The sequence below is a fragment of the Zeugodacus cucurbitae genome, chromosome 2 (genome assembly GCF_028554725.1).
Source record: "Zeugodacus cucurbitae isolate PBARC_wt_2022May chromosome 2, idZeuCucr1.2, whole genome shotgun sequence".
NCBI lineage: Eukaryota > Metazoa > Arthropoda > Insecta > Diptera > Tephritidae > Zeugodacus > Zeugodacus cucurbitae.
In genome coordinates this window covers 62,856,663-62,881,176 of record NC_071667.1, presented here as the reverse complement: position 1 = coordinate 62,881,176, position 24,514 = coordinate 62,856,663, and the positions used below count along the sequence as shown (strand labels likewise).

General features: G+C 35.8%; 1 protein-coding gene across 1 annotated transcript in view; it reads right to left on the bottom strand.

Moving 5' to 3' along the window:
- The window catches only part of LOC105213891 (homeobox protein homothorax), a 249,552-nt gene that overhangs the window by 34,738 nt on the left and 190,300 nt on the right, over positions 1 to 24,514 (bottom strand). Inside the window, exons 9-10 of the mRNA XM_011186990.3 lie at positions 24,188 to 24,283; positions 13,500 to 13,523 (exon numbers count right to left, since the gene is read on the bottom strand). Coding sequence (XP_011185292.1) covers positions 13,500 to 13,523; positions 24,188 to 24,283 — 120 coding nt within the window. The remainder of the gene's footprint in view (positions 1 to 13,499; positions 13,524 to 24,187; positions 24,284 to 24,514) is intronic.

The window sequence follows — 24,514 nt, the reverse complement described above, 5'->3', positions numbered from 1 at the left end:
AATTGAAAAAAATTGTAACATTTCTAAAGTTATAAAAAATTATTAACTAAGCCTTTTTTATCAAATGTATTTAATAAAATATTTCTCCTAAAAAATATTAAAATTTTTTAAAATAATTTTTAACTTTTTTTATTTGAGTTCTATCAAATTTAATTAATAAAATTATTTCCACCAAGAAAAAAATATGTTAATTTTTTTTTATTATTTTTAACTTTTTTAATTTGTGTTATATATTTTTGGAATTTTTTTTTTTTTTGTAAATAATATTAACTTTTCATATTTTTATATATTTTTCCCCCCATATTTTTGTGTAAAGCCCAATAAACTGAAGCTAAATATTGCCTTGATTAGCTCACACACAAAAAGCCAACAAACTCGCCTTCAACACAACTTATCGCTACCAAAATTACACACGAAACAGCTTGCGGCTTTGACAAATCAACGCAACTTTTAAAAAAGTAATAACAATTTTTTAACAATGTACTACAATTTTTTTTTGGCTAAACTTGCGCGCGTCCTCTAAACATGCAAATGACAAATGGTTTGCGTGTATTTGCAAAGCAATTGAAAAAATATATTAATTATCGATATTTTTCATTTTGACACACAGGCAAGTTGGTGAAGCGCTTAAAAATTATATTGCACAGAAGCAACTAACAAAAAACAACAATAACAACTTAGCGCAATAGAAAACTATTACAAACGGCAATGGTGCAAACACAAAAAATAAGTTAATTCGAACTGCAAAAAATACAAAAATAAAAATACAAAAACAAAAACAAGCGGCAAGCGCAAATGTTTTGCGCAAACGCTTGTGGCGGCACAAGTTTCGGAGTTGCAACATTTGCGCATTTGCCAAAAATGGCAACTGGAAAAGTGCATAAATCACGCAACTAACAACGCGCAGTGAAGTCAAAGCAGCAACCAAAAACAAGTTTCGCAGATGAGTTGCTGCCTGCTGCACAGCCGAAGACAAGCTGCGCAGCTGCAACACTATAAAAAAAAAAAAAACAAAAGAAAGCGAAAACTAAAAATTCGAAAAACACACAATCTAAATCAATTGCTGCAATGTTTTTTTAACAACTCGTTTGGCTTTCGGCGAAATAGTGGCGTTATTTTGACATTTCGTAGGCGTTGCGCTGATAATATTAAGCGAGTAGCACATTAATTGTAAGCGCTCCGTAATGGCGTTGAGATAAATAGTAACTCACATACACACAAACACACACTTCTATATACAAAAAAAGTTGTTTAAAAAATACTAGCTAACGTTTCAGCAACAACAACAACAACAACAACATGTTGTTTTATTGCATTTATTGTGCGATTATTGATTGCCGCCGCTGCGGTGGCATTTAGCTGTCCACCTTTAAAGCGCTGCTGGAATTGAAAGATCAAATTGTTTTCCACCGCGTTGGCTGTTAGATTGTAAATTATTTTTATTTAAGTCATTAATAATTTTTATAAATTGCATAATAATTTATATTAAATAATCTCTTATCAAGGCTTGCTATCAGCTGACTTATGAAGGCGTGCGGTTTGTGCGGGTTCAAGTTGCAGGCTTTTTATGCACTGTCTTAGCATTTATTATAAATTAACTCTAATTAAAGAACTGCCATTAACTGGCTGTGGGGTGTAATTGATTCTTGTCGTTTTAAAAAAATATTATATTTTTAGCATAAATTGCTAATTGTGGTTTTTGAATGCTATTTTAACTGTTGGAATAGATAATATGCAATAATTTTGAACTTGTAGATTACAGAAAACTTAAATTAATACGAAGAAATTAATTTTTAGGGAACTCTACTGCTATAGTCAATATAGGAAATTTTCTTTAAATAAATCGAAATTTGTTTGTATTTTTTAAAAGCTTCCATGCAACCATGATTTCTGCTTATTTTTAGTATCAGTTAAAATTCTTTTTTTTTATTATATACATATTTTTTATTTTATTTTTTATTTTTGAGGTCACATATTTAATATGTTTTCCCCACCTACCATTCACGCCTTCAGAACGAACCGCAACAATCAAACGAACCAAAAACCAGAGGCACGTAAACCGCACCGACCAAACAACCAATCACTGAACCATATAACAACAGCGACAGTGCATTGTCATTTGCTGCATGCCACACAAGGCTGCCGATTGCAACCAAAAACCGTAAGCATCTCTCCAATATAACAATATCACAAACAATATGCAACGCGGCATTCATGGCGTTGTGTAGTATTGCCATTGTGAATTATTACTTTTCGGTTGCAATTTTTCGCGTGCACTCACACCACTACACACACACACTCACATATGTATATACAGACATACATATGCCGTTAATGCATATATCTCTATTTTATGCACAAAAATTGGAAAATTTGTTATTGAAAGTGTATATTAAGTTGTAGGCGCGCAGTGCCAACCGACGCCCCATACACCCTGCCGCATGCCGACGCTTTGTAAATTGGTGTTTTTGCGCCTTCACACATTTATTGGCGCGTTGCGGTGTGGCGGGGCGCGGCAGATAGTGCAATGGATTTTTAGGTTATTGTTGTTGTTTTTTTAACATCACGGTGTATGTTTATATAAATAAATATATATATATGTACATTTGTATAAATGTCGCTTGTATTTTGGGTGCGCTTGATGGATTTATGTTGCACATTCGCATCAATTTTTCATTACTGCCTATACGGCTGTTGCCGCCACACTTGCTTTTGTTGTATTATAGTTGTTGTTTTGTATTATTGTGATTGCAATGCATTTTATTGTGCATATTTGTGGCATAACCAAATTTTTTTCGCGCATTTTTTCCATTTTTTTCATATTTTTATTTCTATTGTTGCAGTTGTTGTTGTTGTTGTTGTTAACGCAGCGTGTATGGTGTGCAAATTCCTGTTATGGTTGCCAGCTTCTCCAACATATTTATGCAAATCTATTTCGGCCACTACGCGTTTCTTTTTTGTCACATTTTATTCGGCAAATTTTACTCAATTTCTCCATTTTCTCGCGTGGCGCGTGAATTTAATTTGATGTGCGGTCGCCGCGTAATTTGTTGCATACAACAGCGTGTTTGCCTCGTTTATGGCATAGCACTTTACACATACATTCATAGTACATAGTGGTGGCATAGGCAAATGTGTCGCCAAATCATTGCCGCGTTGCAGCTACACAAATCGACAGCTGGTCGGTTGTGCGCTACTTTGTTGTTGCAGCAAACTGTTGTTGTGCACTTTTTAATTTAATTTCTTGCATTTTTACACTCGGCTGCCGTGTTATTTATAATTTTTAATGCATTAATTTTTTGCAATTAAGTGATAAATTTTGCGGTGAGGTTTTGTGATTTTCGCGGCGCTGTTGTAACAGTGTGTTGTTGTTGGCGCGCTGGCTGTGCGCGTAATGTTTTTCACTATTTTATTCTTATTTATTTTTTGCAATATGTTTTAACATTTTTGTTGTCTGTTAACGTTATAATTTGCCATTTTTTGTTGCTGTTTTTTTTTTTCGAAAGAGATATATAACTTTTAATTAAATTATAGTGATAGGCGTCGCGAATGGCGCGCTTAAATCGCGTGGCGCAATAACGTGTGTTTTGTGGTTTTGCATTTTAAAATGTGCGGTCGCAGCTTAAAGCGCCACAGCAGCAGCAGCTCAGCAACAATGTAGGATTTAATTATTTTTAATGCATATTATACTATTTTTTATAACTACACTTAAAATGCCATACATTTTTAAGCAAAACAAAAAATGCGATTTTATCGCATTTTCTCTTCACTTTTAATTGCGGCAGCGTAAAACAATGAGCATAATAAAACAGTAGGGGAAGCACAAATTGAATTTTATAATCGAAAAAATCGTGTAATTAAATATAATATTTATAATTCTTGAACATAAATATAATTAGTTAATTAGTATGTGAGTGGAGAACTAAAATTATATGACATCGAATTTCATTCACACTCATTTCATTATTATTTTCCAAACTTTTAAATTAATTCTCGTATATATTTATATATTGCTTTCATATGGCATCTTCATTTCCATATTTTTTATACCCAAAACTATTGGCATATACTGCAAAAAAGCATATTTCTGAAGGGCAAGCTCTTCAAAAATATTACTTTCAATCCAAATAATTTTTAAATAATTTTACAATAATCTCAGCCACACTTGCTACAATATTTATATAGAGAAAAAACCTACAACAAGTAATTGGATAACAATTTGACAAAAACAAAAACGAAAATAAGCTAGAAATAATAAATTACGTGATAAACGTAAAATGACTCAAACAGCTTGCGAACAACAGCAAAATTATGATGGATCACCAATCAAGCAACACCATCAACTTGCAACAGCAATGCAACAACGAGGATTAACAGCAAAAAAAAAAAACAGAAAAAACAAGCGCATAACAATAAGAATGCAACAACAAACAGTTAACAACATTACCCCGTTGCCGCAGCAGTAACAACAAAAACAACAACAGTACCATGCAACATATAAAGCCAATAAGATTTTTTGTGCTTTCGTTTGCGTATGCACTTTTTTACTCATCGATTTTTATTTAAAATCACCGCTTTTGTTATTATTTTTATAATAATTTTTCGCTTCTTTTGGTTTTTGCAACATTGCAGCCAGCGATTCCTTTTAACCAGGTATTAACGGCAATATCCATCCATGGCGCATTCGTGTACTTTAGCCGCACTCAGCGCATCTAGGCGAGGAGTAGTGTTCGTATTGGCGGCCTTTTTGGGCGCTTGTACACAAGCTCGTACATTTTTATGGCGGATTTGTGTGATCCGTTGCAATTTTGTGTTGCATTGTGTTTTGTGGCCTCAAACGTGTTCGATTTTTGTGCGCTTCTTTTTTTTGCCTTAATACAACCATTGCAGCGATTTTTTGCCATTTTAACAAAAAAAACATTTTTTCTGGCTTGCACATTTGACTCTGTGGCCATTCTTTCGCACACAGTAATACGTATGTGTGTGTGTTTGTTTCTAGAGGGCCAGTGCAGCATTGACTGACTGTCTCACTGAATGACTGAGTGACTGACTGTGACGAACTGCGCGACTGCGTAAAGCTTTTGTCCGCTTTTCGGCCAAACGTTGGCTGGCGGTTGTTTTGTTCGTTCCGCCGCCATTGCGGCTCTTTTGTTTGCCCTTGCAACGTGCAATAACGCCTCAGCATAGCCGAGAGCATAAAGTGCAACCGATCACCGAATCAGCCAGCCAGCCAGCCAACCAGACAGACGGCCATCCAGCATCCACGCTCATTATTTTTATATGATTTTTGCGGTTTTTAAGGTTCTCATGCCAGGTTGTCATAATTTTTTGCTCATCTTCTACGCCGCTTTTTGTGTTTTTTGCTTTTTTTTTGCACCGCTCACAACAGCCGTTTTCAATATTTCTATACTATTTTTTTGCGGATATGCCACTTTTAAGCAATTTTCTTTCTTTTCGGTTATGTTTTTTCAACTTATTTTATGTGTGAGCAACAAAGATTATATTTTATTTTGTTGCTGGCAATCGGGCGTAGGGATTTTGCGGGAGGTGATGTTGCAGCTTAAAGTTGAAAGCAGTCGGAGTTAACGATACATTCGACCGCATTATCGACGGGTCACACGAACATAAAACAACAACACAAATGTTACAAAAAGTGGAAAAACAAAAAATTACACTAACAACAGCCAGCAAATTTAATGGACGTTGGCATATTTGAGTGTATACAATAACAACTATAACAAGCAACAGATATATGTAAGTACACTTGAAGTGAGGCAATCAATAAAATTTAATATGAAATTTTAATATAATTACAGTTTGATTTCGTTATGTTCTGCCAGCTCTTAGTTTACGTGACGACGGCGGTGCAACATCACTCAATGCCAATCAACGGGGTCAAGGATCATTGAGCTTTGGCGAAAGGCTGTGCTTAGCAGGAATTCATTTTTATATTGATGAGTGAGGTTTTACCAGGGTTTTGACCGTTTCTTGCGTTCTTAAATATATTAAATGAACTTGCAACACCTTATTTTAAATTTTATTTTAAATTCAAATTACTTCAGAATGGAATTAAAAACATATAGGATATAAAAAATAGAAAAACTTAAAAAAGATATAAAATATCTAAAAAAAATATATATAATTGATTTTTCGCGAATTTTTTACTATTTTTATTCTAAATATTTGCATTTTATATTCTAAATTTAGTATCTTCATCTCCATCTTCATTTCGCATATTTTATTTTCCTCCTTTTACTCTTTACCAGTATTCAAAATTAATTGACAATAAAAATCGGAATTCACACAGTTCACGCATACAATCATAAAATATGCACACTCACATCAATCTCACATGCAAAGAACAATTTATTTATTGTCTATTTTATTTATTAATAATGTTCATAATTGTCAAATTTGGCAAATTTATAGCGCCAAGGCGAGAAAGTGATTTCAAGCGGGAACGGTATATACTACACAAAAAACACGAGTCGAAATTCGCGTTGTTGTTGGGTGAAGGAGACAGTGGCGTGCTGCAAGCTTATGCAAATGCACAGATTTACAGATGTCTACAGGGACCAGGGCAGGCGCTGAGTGTGAAAAAATTTACGAGCTGTAGTTGAAATGTAATTCACCTTCATTATGAAGCGGTGGAGACAAACGCAAAAAAACACAACAAAAAAAAACAAGAACAAAAAAATATCCGTGCAACTGCCAACCAAGGCGTTGGCGTGTAACATAGATATATAAATATCTAAATAATAAAAAAATAAAAATAAAATATATGCAGCATGTTGCATGCAACAAAAAAACCAAATGAAGGGTTTTAACGATTGCTATATTTATTTATTTATTTGCCATAATATTTTAGACTGCTTTATAATAAACATATGTATTTATGTATGTTAATATGTTTGCTATAAGCCCGTTGTCAATGGAGTCGCATTGTTGTCGCTGCGCTACATTTACATATACGGTTGTGCGCCTTTATTTGTCGCTGGCTGCTCACTCACCTTTAAGATTAATGGCGGTAGATTTAATTTGTTTTTGGGTGTTCTGATATTCATTTGTGTGTGTTGTTGTGTTGTTAATACTCTTTTGGTTTGGATTCTACTTGCATGTTCTTGCACTGCCTCGTTCTTTTCGTGACAACAAACAGTGCACACACGGTTATGCCTATGGACAGCAGCATGCGTGTGGCAGCAACAACAGCAAGGAAAACCTTAAAAACAACAATATCAACAACAACAGCAACAGCACTCATCACTAACATAAAGCATAAAAACGTGTTTGCAGTTGACAAAAATGATGCTGCCCCTCACAGCGCACAGTGCGTTGTGTGTCGCCACATAAGCTGGAGTTTGCTGTACCCGCCACACTGCACCATGCGCAGTATGCAGTCCAACTCACATGCGCACACCAACTTGACTTTAATTTATTTGGTTCTTGTGTTCTTTTTTCTTCGTCTTTTATGCTTTATTCAAAATGCGCACGCACAACAAATACTTGTACAGATTTGTTGCATCACAGGGTGAAGTATCCCTTGAATGTTGGAACAAAAACAAAAATCAAAATCAGCATAGAAATCACAACGTGGGCGACATTTTAGTGCCTCAACTGGGTTTGGGTTTGCCACATATGCATATATACATGCATATATATTTGTTTACCACCGCTCTTGTGTTGCATAAGCATGCGTTTGTATGTGGCTACACGTATGCGCGAGAATGTGACATGTAAACACCGGCTCTAAATGCCATAAAAGTGATGCTACGTGTGCCATAATGGTCGCACAGTCAAGTCGAGTGTGCTATTTGACGCTTCAAAGGTGTCACAAAAAGGCACAATCTGCTGTTTATGCAACCATTTTTCTGTTTGTGTGTGCTGTGGTGCAAATTGCAAAAATAATACTAAAAAAAACTTGTATTTACATTTTACAAATGCTGGCATCTGTTTGAGTGCGTTGGGTGGCAAGTCAGCGCTGTGTTGCAAGACATTTAGTGTGGCTTAAATGCGACTAGGAGTAAGGTATGCAACAAATAGTTGAATAATAGCTAGTGAAGTGATTTACAGTTGAAAAAATAGTAGATAAAGTGAAGTAGTTTCTAATAGAAGTCAGCTATATTGTCTAGAGCACAGTAGAGTGATAAATATTTTGAAGAAATATAATTTTATGGGCTTAAATTAGACAATCAAAAGCAAAGTTAGTTATATTTATGGTAATAACTCCTTATAATATTAATGTAAATTAGCAAAAAATAAATATGTATATATTTATTATGGTTATTAAAATAAATAATATTAATATTCATACTTCCAACATATTAAAAAGTATACCAAAAGTAGTCAAAGGTCTTCGAGCAAGCATGCCACTTGTCATAACAATGTTGCAACAGCCAGATACTGCATTTTTCTTTACTTATATAATATACGCATACATAAAAATCATCAAAAACATCTATGCAGACAATGCAAGTTATCATCAATATACATACACACCAGCTATTTGCACTTCAAATGCAGTCTGAACAAATTATTCCGAAAAGCCCCCAATGTCAATGCAATAATGAAGACAAACAACCACCAAAGTGGCGGGCGGCACAGTGCGCCACAGCATAATAGCAGCGAGTGTGAGTGAGTGACTGAGTGATGACATCCGAGCGGCGCAACCAACAGCAGCAGCGACAGCGACAACATATAGCTGGCTGGCTGGCTAGCATGTAGCGATCGCCGCCACCGCCGCATAATGCCCATGCATATATAAATACATATGTATTTACCTGTTGGATACAAATCTCCTGCTGTGCGTGGCGCTGATGTGACATGAATACGTTTACTTATTTGATGGACTGTCAGTGTGGCAGACGTTATTGCTCTTGTGCTGTGTGACAAAATACAATGTTTATATTTAGTTGTTGAGCTGTGCGGTTGATTTGTTTGTTTAATTTTGCTGTGATCCTTTTCACTTTTTTTCAACTTCTTTTTATTTATTTTTATTTTATTTTATTTTATTTTTATTTTTATTTTTTTTTTTATTTTTTTATTTTTGGTTTTATTAGCGCAGAAGTCATTTGTATACAGTTTCATTTGTGTTGCAAAGGACGTTGCACGTTGTGTGGTGAGCAAAGAAAATGGCTACAATTGCTTGAGGGATTGCATACAAAATGACGTTTGGAATGCTTAATTAGTGAGGGGGCTTCTTGCAATTAAATTTTGCGTAATTATTTTGTATAAAAAGGGTGTTTTTTGTTAAGAATATCAACGTTCATAAATAATTTCTTCAAACATTTTGACATTAGTGCGCTTAGTAAGGCTTACAAGTCACTCAGAGTAAATCATATAAGACAAATATAATCTAAAAGGCATATCTACATATGATTCACCACTGTCTTGAAAACCACTTTTACCCTTGACCTTTTAAGAAAACATATGAAAATTGCTTTATCAGCCAAATCAAACAAAGTTGCATGTTGAAAATTGAGTTCGCTTTGACTGCAACAATTGTGTAAAATTATCTTCTTCAATGTTGCAGCCATTTTATTGCCTTATCTCTCTGTTATGGCTACTACTACGAGCTGCGCAGTAGCTAAAGCCATTTATAAGCGAATATGTATGTGTGTATGTAATGGCAAGTACAAAAATCGCTTTTATGAAAAAAAAACATTTTTGCGCTGACATCATAATTGCAACCACATGTGGCAAACGTACAACCAAAGCTTGGTAGCGAGATAGCAACTTTTTCAAACAAACAAAAAAGAGAAAAAAATAGTAAGAACGCTAATGTTTTCGGTGGCGTGCAAAACTGCACCAAAAGCTAAATTTAAGAAATATTCCCATAATAAATCTCAAAATAATATATTGTATTTTAAGATCCAAAAAAAGTATATTCATCTAAAAACTTAGCGAGTGTTGAAACGAACAAGCAACTAGTTTCAATTAAAGAGCGTTAAGGAGAGAAAGTGATAATATTTTGCTAATTTTTCTTTTAATGATTTCATAACTAATATAACTATTAAAAGTAGCAGGTACTGTAAAACCCCTCTTAAATCATATAATAATACAAAGCTTCATGCTAAAAGCGTTCGAAAGCTGCACTTTACCCTACCGCAAATCAAATGTCTACATACTTCCAAGAATACATATGCACTCAACTGCACCCCGTTGCCTTATTGCATTTATATAAGAATTTAATTTTTATTTTTAAACGTCACAGTCGTCCGTCCGTCCGCCGTAGCCGTATAATTTCTGTGTTTACTGTAATGTTAAAATTATAACGCATAAGTCACGAAATCGCTTAAGGCAAGGCAATAAGAAAAATGCGCTGCAAAGAAAAATATAAGCGAGAATAATTTGCTTGACTTGTATTTAGTTGGGGCGGCAATTGCAGTTGCGGGACATGTTGCAGCCGCCGCCACCGACGTCACTGCGGCATGTGAAAATCTTTCAACACGAAACATGTTTTTTTCTGTTGTTGCTACTTGCCTCATGCATATACAACAATTTATTTATTTTTTGCTTTTTTTTGCTACAGCTGAGCTTGTGTGTGATTTTTTCGAAAAATATTTTTTTTTTTCATTTTAATTCTTTTTTTTTTTGATTTCTCAACGCTTTGCGCTGCTGCTTTGTTTGGTTGCAGCCATGTTCCAACAAGGTCTACTTAAGCGCATTTCTGTATGTAAGCGTGTGTGTGTGTGTGTGTGTGCATTTCGTTTGAGGCATGCATTCTGCCATATGTAAGACTAATTTTATACGCGCTGCCATAACAACAAAATGGTTTATTAAGAAGGGAAATGAAGCGTTTGCCATGTAGAAATTAAAAACAGCAACTACAACAATAGCAACAATCATTGCAGTGCAGAAAATGTGCAATTTGCGGCAAGCATGTGTATGTATGCGTGTATTTTCATATGTTTGTTGGTGGAAAAGAGACGGTGCGCTGCTGTGGCGCAGTGCAAAATGTGCAAAACTCTGTAAAAATAGACACACACAATACGAAATAAGCAAGTCGAAAAGCAAAAAACTACAAATTGCTAGCGGAGGGGCATTGCATAGCAGCCGTGCAGCAGCAGCAGCCGTAGCCGTGGCATGATGGCGTGCTAAAGTTAATTAACCGACAATTTTCTGCTTTTTCTTCATATTTATGCATTGCTTCAGCGCGTTTTTGATATGTACATTTTTTTATTTATTTTTTTTTTTTTTGCTGCACAAATTCTATCAGCATTGTTCTTGCTCTTACGCTTTATTTTCAGCCTGTCGGTTGGGGAAAAAAATACTATAAAAATAAAAACAAAAAACAACAAAAAGTTGTGCTTAACATATGTTAGTTATTCACAAAATTCAATGCATAAGTGGCACTAATAGCGCTGCAAATAATTTCAAGTGATTGAGTGACCATGAAAAATAGCGCAATTAAAATTAAAGTCTTAGCAAAATAAGCAGCAATATATATTGTGTATACTCAATTTTTAGTTTTTTTTCCAAATATTCAGATATAATTATATTTAAGCAGAGTATCATTGATCTTTGGTCGTTTTGGAAATAGTAGACAATAAATAACAATGCAGCAAAGCCACCCTACACGATAGGAACAGCAACAACCGAGAGACACTATCAACTGAGAGACACTCATATACATACATATACAAATATATGTGCCACACATTCATGGCATCTAATACCGTCTTTATTTAGCCTTTCATGCTGACATTTTGTCGTTCCAGCTCCAACTGTCTAATAATAATGAAATATTTGTGGAAATTCTTCAAAGATTCTAATTTTCGTTTGTTCTCTATTCTATATATTGGACGCAGCACATATGTGCGTATGTTTGTGTGTGTGCATGCTTACACTCGCTACGCCACATAATTCAACCAAAACCGTAGAATTTGATCTTAAAACCTAACAACAACAAAAAAACAAAAAAAAAATTATTCACATTTCTTTCTCCGATTTTTCTAGAGGGAGTATTAAATTACCTAAACCGCATGTTCGGCGTTGTAAGCATAACTTTGTGTGTATATACATATGTGGCTATATTTAAATTTACATACATACAAATTAGTAAAATAAATATCTAACAATTTAGATTTGTGCGGAAACAATTTATATAGCTTTGTATAATTGTAAAAAAAAAAGATTTTTGAATGAAAAAATTAACATCAAATTGAATGAAAAAAAATATCTTATATGAGGTTATAGGCACTAAGAGGCAGCATGAAGCGTTAGTTCCGCTCTCTAACTAGAACTATTTTAATATAGAGGTCTTATTGTCAAACAAATATGACTTTTCGTATTTAATAACCTAAAAAAATACTCTAACTTTTATTAATATGCAGTTATGACAACTCTTTAGTAGTTGAAAATAATTTATTTTGCAAAAAAACTTTATTTTTTTTTTCAATCCAAAAAATTGCATATTCATTTAAAAAAACACATATGTAGTGTATGTATGTGTGTGCGCACGCACATGAAATCTCCATTGAAACTCATAATGGACTCCCTTTCAAAAACCCCCAAAGACAGGCATTTTGTTGCGCTTGCAACAACATATGTTGTGTGAGAGAATCTGCGCTGAAGTCAGCAAGGGCTGGGAAAAAGCAAAAAAAGTAGAATGAGAAAATAATAAAAAATAAAAAATAAAAATTATAAAAAAATTAAAAGAAATTATAAAAATGCAGCCTCCATGCAACAAGTCAACAACAACAACTACAACACGGCGTATAATGCGCCTGTAGCCAGTGTAAGGCAGCCGAGTAATGCCCAATAATCTAAGTAAGCAACCAACCAAACAGCTTAACAGCCAGTTCAGCCTGCCAGCCGGCTCAGGCTAGTCACTCACTTAAGCGCTGTTGCTGTTGTAGTTGTTGTTGCAGTCAAGCAAACGATGAACCAGCGAACCTATAATAATGATAAGCTGGTTTTTAATCAGAAAATTTATTGTATATCTCTCACGTATCGCTACGGCGAGTCGAATTCAAGTTGATGATGGGTTATGGTTGGCCATAATTATAGGTCCTGTCAAATGCTAAATGAAAAGATACACATGCTTATCAAACCGAAACATACTTATTTATGTAGGTACATATATGTACGTATATCGGAGCTGTGAGCACCTTTTAGTGTTAATTCACATGACTTTTGGTGTTTGTTGGTGTGTTTTTTATTTGTTGAAAAAGAATTTAGGTTATTTTTTGCTTTGGTTGTAAATTTTTGTTTTGAAAAAATATTATTTTTAAATTTTTTAATATTTTTTGTTTAATTTTGATAATTAATTTTTTCGCAAAATTCATAGATTTTTGGTAGAATTTTTTTAAGTGGAATTTTAGTGTATATAGTAGTTATAACCTTAAACTGTTATATATATATAGTTTTTAATTGTTATAATTAATTTTTTTGTTGCGAGAAATTCATTAAGAATATTTTTTTCTCTTTAAATTGAGGATTAGTTTGTAAAAAAATATTTTATTAATATTTAAATATTATAAATTCAATATATTGCTTACCACTTGCACTTGTGCCGAAATTGTCTGAAATTAAAAAAAATATATATTTATTAATGTATTTGTATAATTTTTTATTCGAATATAAGCATATTATAAGTTAATAAAATATATATTTTATAATCTTATGTTTATAAAGATATGAAGCACCAACTATTTGCTGCCGCTTCTTTCTTTGAATGAAATGTGTTGTTGCAACTAGTTTTACAATTTTTCATTGAAATACATAGGATTTAGCATAAAATTATAGAAAACATAAGACAACCCATCTTCCATTCTAAAATTCATTCACAATACACACGACTAAACGAAATTAATCAAATTAATAACAAACCATTAATAAATCTTTGCTTAAAGCTAAGCGGTGTGCCACATTCATAGTTATTGCTTGTGACAGTTGAGCTGTACGATTTAATTCACTTGCCTTTATGGTGTCATCGAAAAATCACAAAAACACTATAGACCGCTATATTTCACTTTAAAACTGAACAAAAGTGATTTTGTTTGCTTAAAACGATTTGGTGTCTTTTTGTGATTTGTCGTATTTTTTTTCCAACTATGATTTTGATTCATTATTGTTTATATGCACACAATAATAACTATGCAACAACTTAAGTCGCGCCCAAACAAAATCAAATAAACATTTTAAACCTAAAATAACAATGCTAAGCCAACCAAAGCCGTGATTTGTTGCGTGGTGTCGGTGTATTTTGGGGGTTTCACTAATTTTTTTCCTTTCAAACTTAAACACAAACACACACACACGCACATAAACTAATACAAATGTAGTAGTGTGCTGTGGCCACATATTTATAACATTTTGTCTGTTGGTATTATTAGCGAATAAAAATGAAATATATGTTTCGCCATCAATCAAATTCGTGGCGAATGTGTGCCTTCGCATGTGCATTTGTGCGTGTGTGTGTGTGCGGCAGCACAGGAGTGAATGAATGTACAAATGAATGAATGAATGAATTGAAATTGGAATTAGATGGAATGTATGCAGTGTTTTTGACTGACTGCGGTTATGTTGGAAATATTTCGTCTGAATGGGTTAAAGAAATCCGTGAGCAAAACAAAAATAAAAACATAGTGTTTCTTAAATGAAACAAGCCTTTAAGTATGAAATATAAAAACTTGAGCTGTACATAAATCATGCCAGAAAGTAAGTAAATTAAAGGTTTTTGTTATAATAAAGCTCGGGGCGTAAAAAAGGTCCAACCATGTGTGTTTCTTAAATGTTATTGTTTTCGGTCGGTGAATCATGGTTTCACTTGTAGGCGTGTACGTTTCACATTTTTGCGTGGCATCTGGCGATTCGTCATCGGCAAATCAATAAAAACGCATACAAAATATATTGTTTATAGGAATGTGAGCACGAGCAACACATATGGTATTGAAGATACAAAGTTTAAAATTTCATTTCAGATTTTGAGTACTTCCGAGAATTTGCATAAGTTCCAGCTAGAGTATGGGAAACGAATTAAGGATGATAGCTAATGCTTTGATCTCTCTAATGACTAAAATATAGAATATATTATAAGAAATTGTCGGGAATTAAGTATTTGAAAATCAAAAGGCAATACAACACATGGAATAATGAAATTAATTTATTTAAAATTTAAGTATCGAATTTCTTAGCAGAAATTAATTTTTTTTTATAATTTTTTAATAAGACTTAAAAAAATATTTAAATAAATTATTAACAACAATTGTACTATTTTTACTTACACAATATTTGCTACTTTATTTTTTCAACCTTCAAAAGCTTGCAAAAATGTCGTCGCTTAAGCCTGCACCGCCAGCACGAATCCAAAAAAAAGCTTAAAAAAAACTCCCTCAGCGCATAGCGCAGCTTGTCACATAAATTCAGCTTAAAGTTATAAAAATATTTATTTTGTCAAAAGCAAAATATATTTCCTTTAATACATTGGAGAAACGAGCAGATCACAACGATCGTCTGCGCAAAGCCATAACCATTTGTCCCTAGTGAGCGATCAGCGGCTGCAACAGTCACTTTCTTGACCATTTTCCAGCCAAAAAACAAAAAAAAAACTTCGCAAACACTTCAAAACTAAGCATAATAATTTTGCGCTTCAATGAAATGTGATCCGCCATAGGCGCGCGACGAACGCATAAAAACCATGGATCGCTTATAAAGAGACACGAAAAAGTTAAAAAAAATATATATATAAAATATTTTGAAATGATGAAAGAAAACAAAATTAAAACGGCAAATAAAGAGTTAAAGATTAAATGAAATAAATTTCCAAAAAAGACAGTGCAGCCAAGGTAGCGCTGCAAAGCTCGAGTGCAAATACCAGCAACACACCTTAAAATCACTTGGGGATATCATCAGCATCAACGCAACGCATTGCAATGACAGCGCATAAGGAGCTAAGCTGAAGGCTCCGCTTGCCAGAGTTGGAGGCTGTTGTTGGCTGATCGCGCAGTGATCTTCGAAAAATTAATAATGAAAAAACGCAGCGATTTTATTTATTTCCGTTTTTCATTTTGCCATTTTTAAGACTTATAAGTGTATAGCGCAATGCAAGGCAGTTACTTTTTAAACATTTTATTCAACGACATTGTTGTTGTTTCCTTCATTCATTTACGCGCTTGTCGCTTGCTGCGCGCCGCCATTCTTGCTACGTGTTGCTCCGGCTTGTAAGTGCATTGTGTAGATTTGTAGTGCGCGCTGTTGCTGCTGCTGGTCGAACACGCATTGAAACATGTTGTTGTGACAACAGCGCGCGCAACTTCGCCTTACTTCATTTCATGCTTTAAGGCTTCATTTCATCAGCGCAGATCTTGCCTGTACAACCACAGATCGTTTGTGCTAAATACAGTCAATTCAGTTGACACTTGGCCGATCGAAGAGTTCATAAATAATCGTCTTAGCGGTTGCACGGTGAAGGAGTTCGCGGCGGTGGAGGTGGTTGTGCTGTTGTAACGGGTCAGCGATTGATCGCGCTCTACCGGCAAGGTTACAACCCATATATATATATATATATATAATATATATTTATATGGTCAACACTGTACTGCGGCTTACAAGCTTAAGCGCTCATTCGCACCTTGGTGCACGCGCGCTCGCTTTCTTATTTTTAGCACAAACGCGTTGCTTTTTTGTTTGCTGGCAGTCTGCTTTCAAATTGCTGACTTACTCCTACTTGGCAGTCGGGCGCGCTTAGTATAGTCAATTTTGCACAATCAACACATTGTCAACATTTAAACAGTGTTGCCCAACCGCCGCGACGCCTGCTGACAATTTCTGACTTGAACGCGCCGCGCCGCGCTCCATGTCAGCGCTGGGATTTGAACGTGGTCGCGCCGCATTTTAAATTGTTGCAAGGATTTCGTGCCGCAACAGCAAAATGTAAACAATGTTCTTAAGCATTCCACTAGCGTTTTTCCAATACGCACCGCACTTATTGTCGTCGTCGCCGCCGCGCTGTCAACTAAAGCGTTTTTGATTTTTCATTGAAGTTCCTTCATCTCAACTGACAAGTTTCTGGTGTCACCTACAACACACAGGCTTATTTATATACATACATATGTATATATGTATGTGTGTATTCTACGTATTTACTAATTTCCCTTTTGCTGCCTTGCTGCCACCTAACTCTTGCTGTTTGTCTGTTGTTGTTGTTTTTTTTTTCGATTTTCGCTCGCAATACACTTCGTCGCATTTAAATGACCGAAAAGTCAGTGCCGTCAGTTGATCTCATTTTAATATTCTAGATACTCAAATGAAATACGTGTCTGGCAGCGCAACAAACGTTTATTGTTTCGTTAATTGATTGTAAAAACATTTATATGCGCACAAACTACTGCCACACGTATTGTTGTTGTTGTTGTTGCTGCTATTGTTTTTGCATTTTTTGTATGCCTGTTCATTTTGTGTGTATATGACTTTTGGTAGCGCTTGCTGTTGCTGTTGCAGCACGTCCGTTGCATGCCGCAAATTTAAAATGCACGCTGCATCGGCGCAATTCGCTTTGGCGAAAAATTGGTATGCAAAATCGGTTTGACGACAACTGTCGCGTTGTGCGCATTTGGATCGGTAGCGAAATTTGTTGATGTTTATTGTGTTTTTATGTTTTTGTTTTTGTGATTTCTCAGCACTTTTCGGTTATTTGCGAAAGCGCGTATGCCAATTTCAGTAGCGCCAAAGGTTTTTACATATTATTTGTCATACATATGTGTGCATAAATAATATTTTTGTTATTCTTGTGTATTGGAAGGTCATTGCAAACTTTGAAACAGCCTTGAAACTGGGTTGGGCCAACGCGTCGCCATTTTAATGGTTAATGTAAATGCGTGAGAAAGTTTTTTTCTACAAGTTGTGCACTGCTTTTTCACACCCTGCAGCTGATGGTATCAGTGTCGAATTTGAAGAATGATATTAAATAAAAAATATTTTTAATAACATAAATAATTTATAAATTAAAATAATTTATTTTAATTATAAAAAAAATTAAAGCAAAAAAAATATATAGGTATAAAAATATTATTTTGAAAATTAAAAAAAAAAAATAATTAAAAAAAATTAAAAAAATAATATTTAAAGAAATCATACTTTTAAAACTTGTAAATGTTTATTTTGTTTAAATTTTTGTATTTTTCTTCGACAGTTCTTCACCCACATACATTATATTTATCGCTTCCTTCTTATCTCTGGCATCGCCACTCTGCGCATGTGCAACTTAATTGCCACACATTAATCTTGTGTTAAATGTGTAATATTGACTTGAAAGGCGAAAACGTTTTGTATTTTATACAGAACTCACATCACACACATGTAATTACAAATATAATTTTCTTCATAAAAAACATAATTTTATGCTGCAAACAAACAAATTTAATTTCAAAATACTTTTTTCGAAAATTAAATTTTTCAATTACTTTTTTGGTATTTTTTTCGGCGCTTTTTCCTTATCTTTTAAGCATTTCAAATTCGTTCTGCCATACAGAGGTAATTCAACTTTTGAGTTTTGCCAATTTTTTACCTCAGCGCTATGCAGGTTAAGGAATTCAAAAACTCATTACAGAACGGAAATGATGGCCGTTGGCGTTCGCTGTTGCATTGCAAAGCACCAGCAAGTGCAAAGCGCTTTTGTGATAATGAAATTTCGTGAAAATAAAGAAGAACACACCGCACACTACATATGCTCACGTATATGACTATATACTTCCTTGGATGTGTATGAGCGCGCAGCTAATTTGCAGGCAGCCGTGGTAGGAAATGCCAAAAATTTTGCCAATTCACATTTCTGCACAAAGCAAGTGGGCGGCTGACAAGCCAAACACACATTTCAATGGTCACAATGGAATAAATTGCGATTGTAATAACAACAAAAAAAATTACTTAAAATTTAAATTAATTTGAATTTATTGCAGTACAGCGGTGCACAGTGAAAAGTGTATTTCCGCATGCGGGCAAAGAGGTGAGTGCGGCGGTCGGCTGCATTAATTAAGCGGATTTCGCATACAAAAGAGCTTTTCTTTTATACAACAAAAGCTATTGGCATGTCTTGTCAATTTTAGAAGTGTTAACACTGAGTTGAGCGGCGTCAATCAATTTCGCGGCGTCTCCAACAACAGACGCACGTTTATATTTGTTATATATATGTATATATACATAAACTAAATGTAAACTTTTGTTTGATTTAACAATCTAAACTATATATGCAAGTATTTATCGGCATATTTGTGCTTTTTTTTGTGGCGGCGAAATGCCGACAAAGCGCTGGTATAACGCTCAAGTGAAGCGTTTCATTTCGACACTGCAAACAACAACAACACCAGCATGGCAAACATGAATGACGTTGCAAATATCAGCAAAGCAATGCTAGCAAAGCTTAGAATACCAGTAAAATATATGTGTGTTTGGAAATTTGCCGTCTTTGCCGCTTTGTTTGATGCTGTTGAGACTGATCACTGAAGCGGCACACGCGCGCGCAACGCTTTGCATCTCTAAGTACAACTTTAAATGCTTTGTATTGTACGAATGTATGTGCTATGCAACTGCCTATTTGTAGCTACATATTTACACACTTACAGGCATTCGTACAATTGTAGCATGTATTATTGCTGATTTTGCATTCTCAAAGCAATCGCATTGAGATTTTCGCTGTAAGTGATTCGCTAAACACAAGCGCAACCTGCGCTGATAAGTGCCGCGCACATACAAACATACATGTATATATATGTATGGAAGAATATATATAAGTACACACATATGTTTATATAGCCTTTTGTAACAGCATGTCAGTGCAGGCGGCAGAAGTGCTTTGATTTTTGCTTGATTTCATTCAAATTCAAGCCAAAGCACACGAAAGACAACAAAAAAAATCGGATTTGAAAAAGTCTAAAAAATAGCGAACCACTAAAGCGCAATGCCGAATTGTAAGAATAACAGCAGTGTATAGACAAGCAACCCGACCGTATGGTATGCAAAATAGTTCTACATGCAAGTGGCATGCAGCATGCAGCGGTACCAACTGATGCTTACCGGCCGCCGCATATATGCATGTGGCAGACAAAGTTTGTTGGTACTTTTGCTGATTTCTTTGCTTGCCAGCAGCCGTAACGCCATTTTCCATAGACGCGGAACAGCGATGAGGCAGCAAATGACTTGGCAGAAACTAAAGAAAAAGTCAAAAAAAAGTATATTTGTATATTTGTGTGTGCAAAGCAGACGCGCACAATGGAGTTCGTTTGCTTGTGGCATGCCACTACTACTACCAGTGCAATTGCGCTTGCGCATGGCTCAACCGCGCCGAATATCCGCAGCGGCTGGTGGCTTTCAATATGCAAACGAGCTGGCTGGCTGGCTGACTGCTTGGCTGGCAATGCATAAAGCTAACGATCGCAAAGAAGGTTGAGCGCAAGAGTGCGGGGTAAATACTATAGTGAGAGTATACTATAAAGATTTTGCGCGAAAAATCGCGTAAGAACGAACGGTAAAAGTCATTACATTCTTGTCTTCGTTCATTTTTGCAGCCCAATGGCGGCGTTGACTAAAGTAGTTAGTGTGCATGGTGTCGTGGTAGTTGTGGCGCAGACAGTGAGATCGTTGTATCTCGATGGATTGTACGGAACCGCCAAAAGGATAATCAGCAACAATTTAGTGTTATTACACCACGTTCGAAAATCGATCGAGATCGAATAGCAGTGATGCCGCAAGGAGACCAAACAAAAAACAAAAAACAAAACAACAACAACAAAAAAACATGTGTTCGTGAAGACAGCGCATTTGAAAATCGTAGCGGTAAAGTGGAACGTTTGAAGACAGCGAATGTAGATTAAACAAGTCGAGCCGAGACGAATGGCAAAGACGATAGACAGGCTGTCGGCGAAATAAAACCGATAGATCTTGGCTGTAAGGATAGGCGGTTGGTGAGTGAGTAGTTGGAAATGACGACAGCGTGATGCTACAATTGAAGTGGTATCGAAATAATTGACCGCTGGCTCACGAATCAAAACTAAGTTCGACTGAGAAAATTTAGCGCGCGTCTCCACAACAAAGAACTGTTATAACTATTGTGAATTGAGTAAATACACCAATTTTGGTATGAGACATGAGCGCTGGGCCTGCAGCAATGCTTTCGCCATAAACATTTTATACAAGTGGCGGCCGCCAATGCAGCAACCTCAAATAAAGTCGATGAAGTGAGTGAAAAAACATGAAGCTTAGCTAACCGACAGCACTAGACATGGTGCCGCGGTGCAAAGTTTATTGTTGTTGCAGAGTGTATTTCAAAGAAAATCATTACGATTGTCATTGCGAGATCGCTTGCTTACTTTTATTTTGCTGTTAATACCAAACCAAGGTCATCAGCGGACTGCCAAAGTGTTTTTTTTTAGTTTCTGCTGAATTTGGCTCATAGCAATATTTTACTACCAAAGTAAGGAAGAAAGGGAATAATAAAAAAATAAATGCAACAACTATGGCATACGCAAATATCCGCGGTGAAGACGCACAAATTTCCATATCGCGCACAAAAGCCTGAAATTCTTGCGTATTGCTTGATTGGTTTTATTTATAATTTTGCCACAACTTTTGAAACGTAGACTCTTCGCAGTGATCGCACACCTTCGCTTGAGTTCTTATTGCTTTGTAGGCTGCAGCAGCGCACATTTTGAAGCACGGCTTCAGCGAATGTTGCGCATGATCGGCATGGAAGACGTGGCAGACTGATTGTGGTTGCGTTTGAATTGGTTTTCTATGGAAAAATGATTTGCAAATTGAGTTTAACGAATTGGCTAAGAGCAGCATTGTGCATAAAATGCAACAACAACAAGTGGAGTGCATTAGGTAAGATGATCTAAGCAAATTACTTGCTGATGGCGGGGAGATATACTAATGCTATGCATTTCTGGGATTCTAATAATGGTTTCAGTTATTGTTCGGATGCTTGTGACAGTCAAACTATTTCAATGATATAGATTTTGTTATAAAAAATCATAACGCTCTCAGAGCAGAATATATCATAAATGGTTGTATGTATAATTGTTAATATATATCTCAATGGAGTTTTACAATTAAAAGACATCGGCACGAGCATTAGCAAAGTCCATGTTGCGCTACAACCCGTAGAATGTAAAGGATGATGACGCACAATGGAAAATAATATGGATCACAGAGCTGAGTTGAAAGATATATATACAAGATATACATATAAAAACACATAAATGCTTCTACTTTACCTAACATAGTCCTTTCACTCTTTTTCATAGCAAAACACTTTTTGCACTTTTTGCTTAGACACTTGAATGCATGGGTGCATGCCTAATTCGTCGCTACACCGCCACTGCTGCTCCTGCTCCTGCTACTTTTCCAGGGCACCAACTTTTGCGTTATGCGACGCGTAAATATCATTCAACAATGCAATTTCCGCCTGCTAACTTGCTGCTGCTGGTGGCTCTCGGCCATAGCCACAGCAACAGCCATCAATCCCTAGCATTCCGCTTAAGCGCTCATGCGCCAACCTTCATTACCAACAATTGTGCACGCACTTGCCATACATACTTGCAGCTAAGCGTCTACAAACACACGGTTGCATAGTGAGGCACCACCACCTACACTGCCCCACCACATTTCTTCCAAGTCCATTCTCTACTATCTTCGTTGCCTGCCTTGCTAAGTAACTATCCATCCATCCATCCATCGAGCATCGTTCAACCATCTCTCTGGCTGCTGCGCTATTCGCCAGTTGATGTATCTACTACTTACTTTCTTACTAACTCAGTAACATGCCTACCACATGTGGCCACTGGCGCTGCAACCACATACCAACTACTTGCATACATGCGCTTACTCCACATGCGCGTGCGCGTAAGTTGTGTGGCAGCCATTTCGCGCCAACCAACCAGTCAACCAGTGAGCCAACTAACAACAATGCCTTGCTATGCGATGCTATTGAAGCCGGTGAGCTGGTGAGTTGGCAATGCGGCAGCTGGGACGCCAGGCATGTTCTATCAACTGTTCTACAACGTCTACGACATGCATACCACAAATGAGTTTGAGAAGCTCATTTCCCGCTGCCTCAGCTGCTGATGCTGCTGTTGCTGCCACGGATAAACCCGTAACCACCAGCATCACCGGTAATAACAGCAAATGCACCGCAGTACCAGCGGTACTTCCTTCTCTCCTACTAATTCCATCAACTTGTTTTGCTTTTGTTCTTCGGGTCTCTGCAAGACTGCAAGATGATGCGTTAACATTCTGTGGAGTAGACATACATACGTGTAATATGTATTTATGTGGCATGCGGCAGCAGACGGTATACTGTACGGTTGGATTAGTGTGCCTTTGAATGGCTGGCTTGCCATAGCCCGAGGCGCTCTTAGCTGACTGTCTGACTGGTCTACCGACTTCATCATTATCCTCAGCATCGGCATCAGCATCAGCTTCAGCTTCAGCATTGGTTAGCGTTGTCAGTGGCTGTAGCTACGGTACGTGGCGGCAGTAATGTGGCTACGTCTATGGCTGGCTCTTATATCAACGGCATTCAATTGCCGTTGCATTCTTTGTTCATTGCTTTGAAGTTTTGTGCTCTTTTTTTTGCATTCTACGTACGTTTGTGTATAGCGCCAGCTTCCTTGCTGTACGCATTCAAATTCAGGGTGACTCTCCTCAACGTCAATTTATAGCTATGTATGTATGGACGTCTGTAGCCAATACCCGGATATTCCTAATGCATCATCTGCTGCGTGTTTTTGAAGCTTTGCATCAGAAATTCAACCTCAACCTCCCTGCGATATCTGGTTTCTACCGCAAATGAATCACTTCTCCTTCAGCGTCCTGCTTATCTAGTCAGCTTTCAATCTAAATAGCCGTGTACCCTTTCTTCTAGCTATCCTTTACCGTTACACTACTAACTCGTACATTAAGTCCTTTTTTTCTAATTTTTGCTCGTTGCTTGTACTTTACTTGTCTATCCTTCTTAGTCTTCAGCTCAACAACTCAAATGTAGATTGTGTTATTTTCAAAGTATATATTGGAGTATATATTCCTAGCCTTAGCTTTGAAATTCTGTTTGCTTTATTTAAATTATTTTCTTCTTGCTTTTTTTAAAGCTTAAAAATATTTGATTTTCAAAATAAGCTTTAAAGCACTTAATTTGCCAACTAGCATAATATATAATAATATAATAAGTAAAAGTAAAAGAAAAAGTACTCACCAGGACTGCCGAGGAAGACTGAGGAGTATAATCGCCTTGAGGGATCTGCATTTCTAGCATCGGCAGGTGATGACCATTCTCTTCGACACCATCGACCTGGAATTTTTTAAAAATAGAGAAGCCGCTTATTAGTCAAAGTCAAGTATAAGTTATGAATATAAAAATGAAATAATAATAATAATTAAAACAAAATATATGGAAAGTAAAGGAATTCAAGAAAATTATACAAATTAAATCAAATGAAATATAATTTAGAAAAAATGAAAAACATTAAAAATATGAAAAGCTGCAGCAACCATTGGTGGATAATCTATATATTTCATTTTT